This window comes from Rattus rattus, chromosome 14 (assembly GCF_011064425.1).
Source record: "Rattus rattus isolate New Zealand chromosome 14, Rrattus_CSIRO_v1, whole genome shotgun sequence".
NCBI classification, from domain to species: Eukaryota; Metazoa; Chordata; class Mammalia; order Rodentia; family Muridae; genus Rattus; species Rattus rattus.
Genome location: NC_046167.1, coordinates 42871057 through 42886428, shown reverse-complemented (window position 1 = coordinate 42886428; position 15372 = coordinate 42871057). Strand labels below are relative to the sequence as shown.

The window sequence follows — 15372 nt, the reverse complement described above, 5'->3', positions numbered from 1 at the left end:
TAATATACAGAGTAAGTATGAGTGACTGATCTTAATCTTCTGTCTTATAACATTTAAAATATAGTATTAAAATAATATGTGTAGTCAACAGGTCATTCAAGCATTCAAAAACTTATAAATAACCAAGTAATTCATCATTTCATTCTACACAATTGTTTTTTGTCTTTCTGTATATACAATTCTGTTTTAACCAGCTAGTGATATACTTCTTTCTTCCTCTCTCTCTTGCTGCTGTTTTGTTTTTGAGACAGTTTCTCTGTGTATCCCTGGCTGTCCTGGAACTTGCTCTGTAGATCAGGCTGGCCTCAAACTCAGATTATTGTGCTTGCCTGATCCTGTCTGCCAAGCACTGAGATTAAAGGTGTGTGCCGCCACCACCTGGCAATATACTAGTTTCTTGTAATTCGTGTATCTTTTTTCTCATGGTTTATTATTTTAAACTCCATGTCTATTTTGAGATATCTTCCATAGACAACAGTATGTTGTATCAGATAAGCATGTATAGACAGGTATGTAGACAGTGCGTTTTCGAATGCAGTTTGCAGATGAATAATTTCTGTGCTCTATAACCAATCTATGTGCAGTAATGATTATTTTTGCTACAATGTCCCTCATATTATTCCACATTTACCGTGGCAGTGTTCTGATACGATTAAGGGAAAGTGCTCCAGGTTTCTTCTTCATGGTGTTCATGGTGTTGGATATGGTGGCATACACCTGAGATCTCAGCATTGGTGAGGCAGGCAAAGGCGGTAAGAGGAGTGCAAGTAAGAGGCCAGCATACTGAGTTCCAAGTCAGCCAGGCTGACACAGTGAAGTCCTGTGTCAAACAAAGCCCCAAAACCAAACCAAGCAAAGCCCCAAACTCCCCAGTTCTTCTTAGCCCTTTGCAAACACACACACCAAATTGTATAAAAACAGTATAATTTCCCACAAAAAAATAATTTAAAGTTTTGATTGGGATTATATTGAACCCACAGATCTTACAACAGAATTAGAAGGCATTTTACAATGTCTAGTCTTTTCCTATAAGAAAATGGTGTCTCCTGACATTTATTAATCTTTTAAATTTTTCTGTAAAAACTATCCTCTGGTTTTCTCCATATATATGTAAATAATTCATTAAATACATTCTTAAAAATATGATTTTTTTAAATTTAAGACTAAAAATGATACACTATCGTTAGTCTCTTCTTTCACTTCTTAAAATGTTTGCATTGTTTCCAGTATCTTTGAGGCTATAATTCTGTGTTTGTTTGTTGGTTGTTTGTTTCAAATTTCTTCAAGTGTTTTGTGATTTTTCAATTTTGTGCTAAATGTACTGAAACCCCAATGGAACAAGAATTCAGGATGTTTCTCTAGAAAAATTTAATTTGCTCCAACCAGAAAGCTAAGGTCCTGAAAAGCAATTCTCGGCATTTGACATTTAGAAGAAACAGGGTTTGATGGGGCTGGAAAGACAGGTTAGAGGTTAAGAGCACTTAATGCTTTTCCAAAGGACTGAGGCTCGCTATTTCTAGCACCCATACGATGTCTTGCAATGAACTGTAACTCAAATTCCAGAAGATATTTTACCTTCTCTTTCAGACTCTGTGGCCACCAGGCATACACATGGTACACAGGCACATATAAAGAAAAACCATCCATATGCATAAAATAAAAAAAATTAAAAAAGATCTGGGGGAGGAACAGGATTTGAATGTGGACCTCACAGTCTTGTTGGTTTATTGTTTCAAGTACCCAGGGGACATTCTATTCAATTTTTTTCTTCCCCCACACTTAGGCAAAGGCAAGATTCCTTCCTGGGCAGAGACAACTTTGCAAAGTTCTGAAATTTTATTTCCTCACACCTTTGAGAAATTAGCAGAAAAGTTTGCTCAGTTGACAATAATTAGGAATTTGAGTGGACTTGGTGGAAGAACATGCTCAGCAAACATTTGACCCCAGATGCCTTGAATTTCCCTTTCCTAGTGAGGCCATTGCTCTTACCAAAGAATTTCTATAGTTTTGTCGGTGTCTTCTGCCTTTATGACAACATAAGTCTGAGAAGCAGGATTTTGGAGGTTCCTCTATGAGCAATGTGGTCACGATGTGTGCTGACCACCTCACCTTGGCCCATGCTGTGTGAGGGAACAACCAAAGGAATTCCCAACACAACTTCTCCACTTGGAGCTTTCCCCCAAACAAACCAGTTTATGAGCTAGTTCAATTGATGGGGATGGGGGTTGAGGTAGATGAGGAGCCTTTTGTATTCTACATTGTAAAGGGTTCTTTTGTCCCCCATGTTGCAGAAAGGAATCTGCATGTGCATGCTATCAATAACGTAGAATGCACACAGTGCTAGCAGCTGGCTATTCTGAGTTAACACTGCAGCCCAGGTAAAGGGGAAGCACCTGGTTGATATAGGCAGACACTATTTAGACTTAGCATTTAAAGAACTGCCTGGTCTTGGGCTCCTATCGAATAAGGAGAAAGTGCAAGGCACAATATCCAGAGAGGCCCAGACATCACAAGTCTCAGAAATGTTGATCACCTGACCAGCAAGGCAAGACTGACCTCCAGAATGATTGACTGCCTCCTTGTAAAAGCAGCTGGTTGCAGTTTTTCTGAGGGTATTGACCCGCTGCCTTCTCAGATGACTGAATCCCACACTGTGAGTAAAATGCCACTTAAAGATGCAATTCCTGCCCCTGCTCACAGCTTCTGTGGTGGCAGGGAGTATGACCTCTGGTATTGCAGATACAGAATGAGGTGCACTCCTTTCTCACTACACACTTAAGCCAGCATGCACATCTGGGCTCTGTGGTTTTGGGTAATTGTTTGTCCATTCGTCCACAGCAGCCAGTGGGCCTATGGTCATTCACCTCTTTGGAATCAATTTTTCTGAATCTCTAAAATGGTCTCTTGTTTCTTTCAAGATGAGGCATGTATTTTAAGACTGTTATTATTTGGGTGTGTTGCAGGATGTGTGTGTGTGTGTGTGTGTGTGTGTGTGAGAGAGAGAGAGAGAGAGACTTTCTTTACACAATCAATAGTGAATAAATAAATATTCATATATGCATGCGACTTACCTGATTAAGGATCAACCCAGCAAGAGTCGAAGAAATTAGGCCCCCAAATATTCCAATTAAAGCTGTGACTGCCTTTAGAAATCCATAATATCTGTACAGAAAGGAAAGAGAACACAGATGGAAAGTGATACTAGCACTTTGGGTACAGCCACCCAATCCAATGGGGCCGGAGGAGGGATGGGGAATACTCATTCCTACTGCTTACAACCATTAACATGGCAACAGCATTCTCACTGTTCTACAGCATCAGAAAGGTTGACCTCCACCGAAGTAAAGAATCTATGACATTATGGAAATGGGGGCATACTTAGAGTAAAACTCGGCAGTGTTTGAGACTCCTAAGCACAGCTGAAGACATTCAGAAGGCGAGATGGGCTACTCGTAGGAACTGGGTGGAGAGTGATTGACTGAAGGACTGTATTTACTTAGTCTCATCACACAGGCCTAGAGTCACTGACCCCAAGGGCAGTTGCCAGTCCCTCGGTGGGAAAATGAGAAGGCTGTTTATAAGCAGCTGTGATTGGTCAATCTGAATGTTCATAGCAACCTTAGAGGGAAATGAACAAGGAAATCACAGTTCATCATAGACCAAGGAGAGGGCAAGTCCACCAGCCACGGAGGGTGAGTTGGTGCTTAGTCAGTAGGAGTTTCATTCAGGCCTGGGAGCTTTGGCCCATTAGCCCAGCCTTAGAGGTTCTGTGTTAGAAGGTCTTCCCTCTCATGAGCAAGAGAGTCTTCAGACTTTTTTGTCTTACTTCCTTTGGTCTACACTGTATCTACTTTGCCTTTACATGTTCAATGTGGGAGGAACATAGAGCCTTTCCTTTAACTTATCAGCCTCTGCTCAGGAACACTGTGAGGTTACAGATTGGAATTTTGAGCTAAGTCATGGAAGAGGTGAACAGTGCATCCTGTTCAAAGAATATCCTATTGTGAAGAAAGCTTAAGCCCCTGAGCAGCCACAGTGATCAGGCAGGAACCATTAGCTGGCCTCAGTTTCTGCAATTCACCTATTTGCCATAGCAACAAAACCCTTGGATGGAGCTGGAGACAGTAATGACTTTCCTGAGCTCTTGTTGATTCTGTCTTTATGAGCTCATAAAAAGTACTAGTTCACACACACACACACAAACACACACACACACACACACACACACCACTAATTTTCTATCACAAAAAGGTTGTATTTTTTCTCTTAATCTTAAGATAAATGTAAACACTTGTATGGGTCCCTAAAAGTATTTAAGGTCCTCTTGAGTCATGTCTTTTGGAAAGTCAATGTGAACCTGTTGTACACTATATTCCCAGCATCCTGTGCAGCTGATGCAGCTGCAGAATTAAATACGGGTTGGCTTTGGAGATGAATAGAGATGGTGAGAACTTCCTGTTAAAGCCAGCACATGCTTAGGCATTTTTTTTCTTTTCCTTTCAATGGCAGACCTATATCACTGCAAACAGAGAACACATTCTGGGTGATTATAGTCATGTCGAGCTAACTGCAGCTTGCTTTATGATAATGAATGTTTTGGCCCCCCTCTGTCGAGTCTTACAGACCATTGATCATTATGTAAACTCAGCTCTCATTAAGTGGTGTCTTACTATGTCAGTTAGGTTAGGTATGCTCATTTGTTCTAACCATCAATGTCATTTCCGATAGTTTTGTCTACCTCTTATTATGGATAATCTGTTGAGACCTGAAAGGCCCTTACTTGTAACTATGTCTAATTATTTAAGTGTAATTCAGTCAAGCCTCATAATTTTTTTGAATTCCTGCAGTGCATGATGAATATAAATAAAAATGTATGGGCTGGCAAGATGGCTCAGTGGGTAAGGGCATTTGCTGTGCAAGTCCGGCAGCCTGAGTTCAACTCCTAAGGTGGAAGGAGAAAACTGAGTTTACATAGTTGTCATCCGACCAACACACACACACACACACACACACACACACACACACACACACAAACATAATAATAAGTAAATTTAAATTACGAGTTTGAACAAAAGTAGGAATCTGATACACTTATCTTTACAATTCTGAATTACATTTTGGACTAAACTTTATTTTATCTGGTGTTATGACAGTATTGGTAGGCTTCCTATTATTCCATTGACTTTTGAATTGGTTTATTTAATCTGTGTCTCTTCTTAGCAGCAAAGTCATATTTCCTTGTAGATTTCATTTAACTAGTGCAAAAGAGTTGGGCACATGACTTATCCCCATTGTCCCAACAACTTTCTCTGAAATTCCTTATGGAACCACGAGATGACCCACCACCCTGCCATAGGCTGGGCAGGTGAGCTTGCATTTCACAGTCCCCCTTCCCATAGTGGGGGTTCTGACACCTGGAAGCATGGGAACCTTTAAATTGCTTGAATATAAGACAGGTTTTTGTACAAGGCTCAGCTGTAATTTGCTTATTCTTCAGCTGGAACAGCCCATGGTTCCATGGTTTAAAGTATTTTGTAAGAAAAAAAATTGCAATATTTGTTTTTTTTAGTTTTAGTTTTTTTGGTTTTGGGGGGTTTTGGTTTGTTTTTTTTTTGTTTTTTGTTTTTTTGTTTTTTTTTTAATGATTTAATACTTGAGTGTAAAATGGTTAAATAAGATCTGGAAAAAATTAAGATGTCTGAACTATGGTGCAGCCCCCTGTGGGAGGGAAGGAGAATTCAAAGGCATGTAACCCACTTACTAATTAAAATAGCTAAAATAATTGAAATTGCTGTTGCAGTTGCCTTAGGAGGACAATATTACTGCCTTATAGCACCACAGGTCATCCTAAGAATCTGCTGGTAACATCTCTTATTGCCCCAAAGGCTTGGCGGCTACTACATTGCCAGGCCGTCTGTCTCACTCAATCTTGTTCTCTCAATGTTTTCATGAACTTGTATCTGCATGACTCTTTTTCCCCTCAGAATTTTCTTTGCTGTTACAAGGAATTTAAGTCCATTGGAATGATGCAGCTTAGCGCAAGTTGGATGTCACCCAACCTGCTTAGATACCTTACATGCTGCTAGATGCTGACAGACAGCATCCCTGAAGCTGGGCCTCACTATAGCTAGTCAGCTTTGCAGAAAAACGTACCTAAGTGTGAAACCTCACTGTCTTCAACCTTTGTTTTCCTACCCATAACATGTGGATAAGATTATTATATTCATGCCGGGGCACGATATGCACAAAAGACATAACCTACATGATAATTATTCATGATTTTACAGATAGACTTATTTGCCAATAGCTTTAATTTTTAAGTGAACACATTTCAATCGATATTGACATTCTATACTTGATCTTAGCCAACAGGCTGAGAAGCACATTCTTTATCAAAAAATTTTAGTGTCTTATAGAGTTCTATACAATTAGAACACTTGGTGGCATTTTTAAGGGTAATTCTTGAAACTAAATAAATAACTGGATACTTTGTTTTGTGGACTTTATATGAACCTGAGGTAAGGACCAGTTTCTTTTCACATTTGTTTTGTTTTGCCTTACTCCATTAGAGGCTACTGCTTTGAAATAATCCTGTGAATATTTTGTCTGTGTTCTCCACAGAGTGTTAGCTCCACAGTTCAATGTGTTATATGTAAGCTGTGAATTATACAGCTGTTTCGGTTAGCCACATAAATCTCTCAAAGGACATTGGTAATAAAAGGCAGTTTTCACACTAAGCAAGTATGAACTAAACTCTTAGGTAGGATCATGCTGTGGTTTGCATGCATGCGCAAGAGGCTTGGTTGCTAGGGGCTTGGTTGCCAGGGACTTGGTTGCTAGGTTGGTACTACCAGAGGTGGTGGAAGTGTGTGACCTAAGGGACAGCTTTTAGGCCATTGGGAGATATTCCCTCAAAGGAGATGGAGCCTTTCTGTTCCTGACTCTTCTATGTCTCAGATGGAAGATGAGAAGTTTTGCTTCATGTTCACTCCTGTCACAAAGTGCTGTCCCCCCCATAGAGCCAAAGCAATGGAGTTTACCCATAAAGGCCTGAAGTCCCCGAACTGTGACTAAAAATTAACCCTTTCTCATTATAAATAAGTTTACTTCAGCTATTAAGTATAGTAGTAGCGATCTGACTAACACAAACTCCTCACCAGCAGCCACAACTTAGAAATTCAGTAGTTGAACATAGATCTCCTTGATAGTAAAATAAGTGAAGGTAGTTATGAGATTAGCATCTGAACATGCATTTAACATCAGAAACGATGATGTAGACAATCCCAGTGACATCTGCTATATGCCAAATATATATACACACTAAGTTATTCTATAAATAGCCCAGGTGGTCTTACTCTTGAAGTCCTGCTGCTGCTTCCTGAGTGCTTGGATTATAAATATGTGCCCAACACATGGCTCCTCAGTGCTCTCAACAACTCTTGAAGTAAGGATTCTCTTTCTGCCCCTTGTGTGTGTATGGATTAAGATACCAACCAGAGGTTTGCTTGACCATGTAGACTAACAATCCAGGAACCTGACTCTGAAATAGGTACCCACTGTCTCTGGCCTACTCTTTACAGGTCTGTTACAGGTGTACAGTCTGTCTCCATGTATAATTGTTGATATTTATATTTGACTCACACAGATATTCCCTCAGAACTGTAACTCTTCTGCCTGTGACCTTCAGAATATTTGAAATTCTGAAGTGCCCCTGAGATCAGGATTGGAGAACAAAAGAGATTTTTTTTTTCCCTTTTCTGTTTTGGGCATTTTGAGATAGGATCTTATATAAACCAGGCTGGCTAGAAATTTGCTTAATAGTTGAGATTGACTTTGCATTTTGCTCTTTTCGCTCTCACCTCCTATTTTAAAATGATTACTTAGTAACAAATTAAGAAAAATTGCAATAATCTCCCTTAAAGAACTAGGAAAGAAGTAGTTAGGAATAAGTTTAACCAAGGAGTTGGATGAGCTGCACTCTAAATCTGTGGGACATTGATGGATCAAACATATGCATAGAGTCAAGAAATAAAAGTAGATATTTATGGCAGGATTCATTTTTAGTAAAATTTCCAAGGGCAGAGAATTGAAAAAGAACAATATTGGAACCTATTAGTATTGGAACCTATTAGAATCAATGTGTGTCTACTAAAAGAAGAAAACAGAATGGTGTCCTTCCTTTAGATAATGTACAGTGCATTGACTCAACAGTTACTAAAACACTGTAGGAACTGGATGCATGCTTTTAATGGGAGCACTTGGGAAGCAGGGGCAGGCAGATCTCTGAGTTTCAGGATAGCCAGAGCTACACAGAGAAACCATGTCTCTAAAACTAAAACATATAAATTTTTTAAAAATGAAGAAAATAATAATAATAATAAGAAGAAGAATGATAAGAAGAAGACAAAGAAGAAGAAGAGGAGGAGGAAGAGGAGGAGGAAGAGAAAGAAAGAAAGGAGAGAGAGAGAGAGAGAGAGAGAGAGAGAGAGAGAGAGAGAGAGAGAGAGAGAGAACTGTAGGAAAACTCCAAGACTGTTGGGAGGGATGCCCTTGAAACCCTCCATTATTGATGTTATTATTATGGTTAGAATTAAGTATGACTGGGTTCATGGAAAATCCCCAGCCAGCTGCAGAAGACTAATACAAATCTGGTGGTCAAGATGAATAATAATATGATACATCAAGATACCCAATGTGATGACCTGTAGTAACCTTCTGAAAAACCAACATCCTGCTGACTAATAGATATGACAAACCTGTGACCTTTCTGACATCCTGTCAACATCAGCTAATTCCTTGACCACACGAATACTGTGTCCTTGGCCTGCATAAATGTTTCATACTCCCCCCCCCTTTCTGTTACCCCTGTTATGGTATAAATTCAGCCTTGGGGAAAAATAAAATTGTCGCCTTGATCAGACTCTTGTCCTGGTGTCCTTCTTCATGTCTCTTGTTCCCCATTCTCTTCCTCAGCACCCTCGTTGATAAATGGCGCCCAATGTGGGGCTGTTTGGAGGTCTCCTGGAGGAGAACATCATCCCCTGTGAATAGGAAAGCTTGTCTTCCTTGTTTGTCGGAGCCTTTGCTCCCCCTCAGAGCCTTTGCTCTCCCCTTGGAGCCTTTGCTCCCCCCTTGGAGCCTTTGTTCCCCTGCTTCTGGCAACCATGGACTGCCGACCTTGGTTCAGAGGCTTGGTGTGAGTTTCTCCCCTGACGACGCAGATCTCAGTGGTGAGTGATGGGACAAGCATTCTACAGTCACCTTTTGTGACAGGACTCAGGGAGTCACTCAGGATGGGAAGAATAGGGTTAAGAAAAAAAAATTAAATAAATTCTTAGATTTTGTAGGAAATATTTGTCCATAGTTTCCCCAGGATGGAACAATTAATACAAAAGATAGTCCAGAGTTAGTGATTGTTTTATGGGCCAGCTAACCCTGTTACTGAAGTCTGCCTTCTATAATGAATAAAAATTGTGTGCTTTTTGGGTTCGAGGTTGCCTCTGCCCGTGTGGATGAACAACCCCACGTATGTGGATTAAAAACCTTATACCCTCATGCTATTGCAGTGGTCACTTTGTCAATCTGTGCTCTGTGGGTGGCGCTCCTGAGGTAGGGCCACTATGGGGTCTTACAACATTTTGGTGCACTTGCCAAGAACTGTGCTCCCCCCAGACCTCAACTGGCAAAAGATTGGAGGTAAGCTCAAGCAAATCTGTGTTCTGTGTTTTGTGTTCTGTGTTACTTTCTGTTTTGTCTCTGTGTCATGTTGTCTTGTCTTTATTTCATGTTGTCTTGTGTTGTCCACGTCCGATGTCTGAAGGGTTTAAGTCTCCTCTGGAGAGGGGTTAGAGTCCCCTCGGTGGTTGCTGTGGGTCCGGTGAAGTGCTGCGACAGGCAGACGTGCTAGTTGTCACAGACCACAGGCCCTAAAGGATGCTCTAGGAGGAGAAAGTAATCTAGAGGACACTCTGGTATCCTATTGGGAGGTGGGATCAGATAGTCCGCCTCATCCCGGAAGCAGCTAAGGTTAAGCTGCAGTTTGGGCCAAGTACTGAAGGTATCAGGCATCTGTGGAAATTGATAATAGGACACCTTGTCTTGGTCTTGTTTGTCTAGTTTGTTTTCTGTGGTATTGTGGAGTGTCTTTTTGGCTTTTGTTTTGTTTTTGAACTTGGACTGACAACTGTGTTTGAAATCATGGAACTGTTTTGTTTGTCAAGGAATTTTACTTGGTCCCTTTGGTATTTAACTTGGAAATAATTTGCTTGAGAGAAATTGTTTTCTGCCCGGGAGTTTTGTCTTTCTCTCTTGAGCCTCCTCCCCAAGGAGAAATGCCCCTCCCTTTGCTCCCCTTGCCCAGTCTAGCAAGGCATGTGTATGAAGGACTCCAGATTAGCGAGTGATCCTGTCTGAAGCAGGCATTAACAAGAACCTGAAAGCTTTGCCTTGGATCCTAAAGAAAGGATCTCCCTGTTGCTTAGATATTCACAGCTTCTAAAGAAGGGATGGCACAGAATAGAGAAGTGTGGGGCTGAGGGTGACAGGCTGAGGGTAACAACTCCAGAGCTGCAGGCTGCACGTGGGCAGTGGCACAGCTCAGGCCTAGCTGTCACAAGAGAAGTTTCAAGGTGATAAGCCCAGCCGGGCTGATGCTTTGACAGCAAAAAGATAGCATGGAGTTAGTTTTTTTTTTTTTTTTTTTAAAGACTATTATGAGACTTTTGGCCCTGAAAAAAAATTCCAGTCGCTGCCTTCAGTAGCTAGACCTTCAACACTTGTTCACAGAAGGAGAGAGTTCATTAAGAGAAGTTCTTTAAGGGAGTCTGCCTTATCTGCTGGCCCTATTCCAAGAGAGGAGTTGATCTCCAGCATTAAGTCACCTTTCCCATCAGTCATCACTGACACAGAGAGTGCCTCTGAATCTATCCCTGCAGCAGCAGTCAGTTCCTGCCCCTGTGGTCAAAATGTCCCAGGTTGGGGGGCAGAGAACCCCCTAAAGTAGTTTCAGAAAGAGTCTGCAGCAGACTGCGAGGAACTTTGTTTTGCCAAAGAGAACAGGCTTTACTCTAGAATGATAGGAGAAAGTCTTGGCACCGGCTCTTCAGCTTACTCCAACTGGAGGCTGTGGCCAAGGTCAGGATCAATGTTTTCTTTTCCATGGCCCTCTGACCCAGTGAGACGGCTTGGTGAAGGGCTGCTACTGAAGTCCTAGAATTCAGAGGCTTCTAATTCCAGGGGAGGCCTATATTTCTATTAAAGATCAGTACTCCAGTGTTAGCAAACTCTTTATTATATATAAGAGACAGGAAGCCCTGCTCAACTGTGACTCCTGCCTTAGGAATGGCAGTGGAAAGAGTCCTTACAGCTAGTTATCTCTAACTATAGCTTACTCTCTGATACCCAAGGCTTCAATCAGATCACACCCCCCTGGGTGAGCTTCCTTCAATACTCAGATGCTATTTTCTTCTGGTCTTTTGGCTCAAGGTCGCCAGGCATGTCTGACAGCCTGGAAGAAACTTCCCCCCTAAAGCGGACAGAGCTATACAATTCTTTTGTCAGCCACGTGGCATCTACCACCCAGGTCCTACCCATCTCTCCATCCTTTTGTTATTAGTTTTTACTGGAAGCCTAGTGTCCTTTGGCGACTGGGTCTCTTAAGAGGCAGAGCCACCGAGCTGACACAGACGGGAGGTACTCCTTAAGGGAGAGTCTAAGTCCAGAGAGATAGCCAGTAACAGACTCCAGCTGCCCCTCTGCTCGCCTTTCTGTTTCACAGGCACAAAGCTTTGTGCTTGTCTTTGCACTGGCCTTTTTGTCCCAAGAAAGCTTCCTCGTTTAGCTGTGTGACTGAATGCTACTTGTCACCTGATCTGGTTGTTCCACCAGCTCTCAATGGACCACCCCCTAGATTTCTTGCCCAGCCCCTTTCCCTTGTTCCTAAGAATTTTATCACCTAATACACTGTGTTGTTTGACTTATAATACCTGCCATCCTACTAATGTACATGTCTCAGATTCCCGTTGTGAAGGTTCTAATTCTAAAACAAGGGGATGTTGCATCCCCTAAATATTAAATTTACCTCTGTGAGTCAAAACCAGGATTGAACACGTTAATATACTTGAGATATTAGAATGTTTCGGTCAGGTGCTGATACAGGGATTATATTTACCATAAAATTGTTAAAAGAACCTGTACATTCCTACTCCTCGGCTTCTGGGCACTCACCCCAAGAAGGAGTCCATGGAGGCACTGACCACGGTGCAGGGCACACGCGACTTCATCTACAGCCTGCACTCACCCGAGAGGAGCTGCTTGCTCAAAGAACTGCACCATTGCCATCGCATAAGAAGAACTGGAAGCTCTGCCACCCACTCCAGGACAGCTGAGATATGTGTTCTTCCACAATGAGATACCTTTCTTAGGGTTTGGCTTTTTGGATAATGCAATTACGATAGTTGCAGGAACCCAAATTTAATTGTCTATTGGAATTATTTTCTGAATGTCAACAATGGCAGTCAACATGTTATCTTTTCCCTCCATGTTATTTAATTTTCAACATATTATTTAATTTTCAGTTATTGATATTGTATAGCACTGAGTTGGGGTTTGCTTTTTCTGACATAACATGCATGGGATACCTATTAATGTCTTTTTTCCCTTGATGGTTATAATTCAATGCTGAGGTTTCTCCAAATTATTTAAGGTGTTTAATATCAGTGAAAATTGTAGTTCCCTGCCTGGTGGCATCCCTTCTGTGTGATATTTCATGGTAAACATTTACAATCATATAAATTCATTCAATTTTTAAACTTTCACATCTATCAAATATGGAGCAGAGTTTCAAGTATATCTGAATATTTTAATTTTGAACCACACTGTCTTTAAGAGTCAGAGGTTAATCAGAAAGAACAATTGTCTGGCCCCTCTTTTACGTAAACCATACATGCTAACAAGTGTATTTATTTCTGATTGGCTTTCTATCTTTAATTTCTCAACTTTGAGTAATCACACTGAATTCTGGTTTGTAAGAGAAAGACAGTGTTTGGATACTTCCAGTGTCTTAGAATATGGTTAAAGAGAGCATGAAAAAGGCCAGAAAAGGATTAAAGAAGAGAAAACAAGAAAGAGAAAAGGCTGAGTACTGGTATCAAAATTGGTTCTCCACCTCTCCTTGGTTGTCCACCCTGCTTCCCTCTCTGTTGGGCCCCCTAGTAGTCCTTCTTTTGCTTATATCTTTTGGTAGTTGGACATTTAATCATTTAACCAGCTTTATTAAACAACAGGTAGATAATATAGCAACAAAACCTATTCAGGTATATTATCATAGGCTAGCTATGGAGGATGTTTTGATGATGGCCAAGCTCACCTACACATCTCCTCCCAGCCTTGGCAAGGACATTTTTGTCCTCCAGCCAAATGAGGCCAACATTCTTTTCTGCCTGCTGTCCTGATGCCTTTGCTGAAAAATCAATGAATTGTCACCCCTGCGTGCTGAGCTGGACAGTCAATGACAGGTAAGAGAGTGATATATTCACGAATAAAGGGCCTAAGAGGGCCGCCATTAGCTGCTGCCTTATCCCATGACAGACCCTGGTCACAAGATTCTCTTGGCTATGTGACAAATATCACTCCAACCTAAGACAGACGCAGTTCCCAAGGGGCTCATTCCAGGACAGCACAACCATTTGGCTACCTTTTCATTTGACTAAAAGGAAGGGGGAGATGTTGGGAGCGATGCCCTTGAAACCCTCCATTATTGATGTTATTATTATGGTTAGAATTAAGTATGACTGGGTTCATGGAAAATCCCCAGCCAGCTGCAGAAGACTAATACAAATCTGGTGGTCAAGATGAATAATTATATGATACATCAAGATACCCAATGTGATGACCCGTAACCTTTCTGAAAAACCAACATCCTGCTGACTAATAGATATGACAAACCTGTGACCTTTCTGACATCCTGTCAACATCAGCCGATTCCCTGACCACACGAATACTGTGTCCTTGGCCTGCGTAAATGTTTCATACTTCCCCCCCCCTCTTTCTGTTACCCCTGTTATGGTATAAATTCAGCCTTGGGGGAAAAATAAAATTGTCGCCTTGATCAGACTCCTATCTTGGTGTCCTTCTTCATGTCTCTTGTCCCCCATTCTCTTCCAGGTACCCTCAGCACCCTCGTTGACACAAGACTTAAGTCTGGACAATGATTTTTTTTTGATACAACTAAAAAAAAAATCTCAAGCAATAAAAGGAATTACTGCAAACTATAGGTATTCTACAAAGCCAAGGAAACAATGAGCAAACAACCAATGCAATGGGGGAAAATGTAAATTACACACTTGAAAGGGGATCATTATTTGAAATACACCAGAAATACAACTCAGTGTCAACCTAATTAAACTTATTCAGAGAAAACAAACAGATACTTCCCCAAAAGGACCTAAAAATGGCCAACACACTCACACAGAGACATGTTTAAGATCACTAACTATCAAAGAAAAGCAGGTTCAAAATATAGTGAGAGTCTACCTTGTACCTACTCCTCCTAGATGGCTCTTACAGAAAAGATGAGAGAGAAGTGTTGGTGACAGGTAGAAACTTGAATTAGTGCAGCTACTAGAGACAATGGCAATCTCTAAATGTAGAAAGGCTATGTGGTCTGCATGCACATTGAATGCTGTCAATTTTTTTAACAATATGGATAAGCCTTGAAGATATAATGTCTGAAATAAGCAATTCACAGACAAGTGACATAATGTCATGTATATGTGAAATATAGAAAAGTTGAATTCATCAAGCAGAGATTAGAATGGGTGTTATAGAGTCTGGGGGTGAAGGGAGATATTTAAGAAGATACTGGCTGAAACATACAAAATTTCAATCAAAAGGAATAAGTTCAACAGATCATCAAAGAATGCAGTGACTACAGTTAACAGCAATACATCGTATGCTTGAAAACTGCTACTATGGTAGATTTTAAACATTCTCACCTCAAACAAAAAGGAACTATATGAACAATATATATGTTACTTAGTTCCATTTAACCATTCTATAATGCATCCATTTCAAAACATCATGCTCTACATAATAAATCCATGCAGTTTTATTTATTGACACAAAAATAAATAAGTTTTAACAGAACCCTACCTGGGAGCAATATCCAAGGCATTGATAAGTTGTCCACAGAAGGAAAAGCTAAGTGTCGAGTTGGCAAGTGTAAGGAAAATGACGGTGCTGTAGAAGTTGTAGCTCAGGTAGAGCAGGCACACGACAAAAATCACAGGACAGAAAATCCCTGCAGAGAGATCCAGAGCATACAGCTAGGTGCTTCTGCACAGAGGGCTGAAGGACTGCCCATGTGTTTGTCTA

General features: G+C 40.9%; 1 protein-coding gene across 1 annotated transcript in view; it reads right to left on the bottom strand.

The window, feature by feature from the left end:
* Slc17a1 (solute carrier family 17 member 1) overlaps nucleotides 1–15372 on the bottom strand; it is a 32958-nt gene that overhangs the window by 4882 nt on the left and 12704 nt on the right. Inside the window, exons 10-11 of the mRNA XM_032884517.1 lie at nucleotides 15151–15298; nucleotides 3072–3162 (exon numbers count right to left, since the gene is read on the bottom strand). Of these exons, the coding sequence (XP_032740408.1) occupies nucleotides 3072–3162; nucleotides 15151–15298 (239 nt within the window). The remainder of the gene's footprint in view (nucleotides 1–3071; nucleotides 3163–15150; nucleotides 15299–15372) is intronic.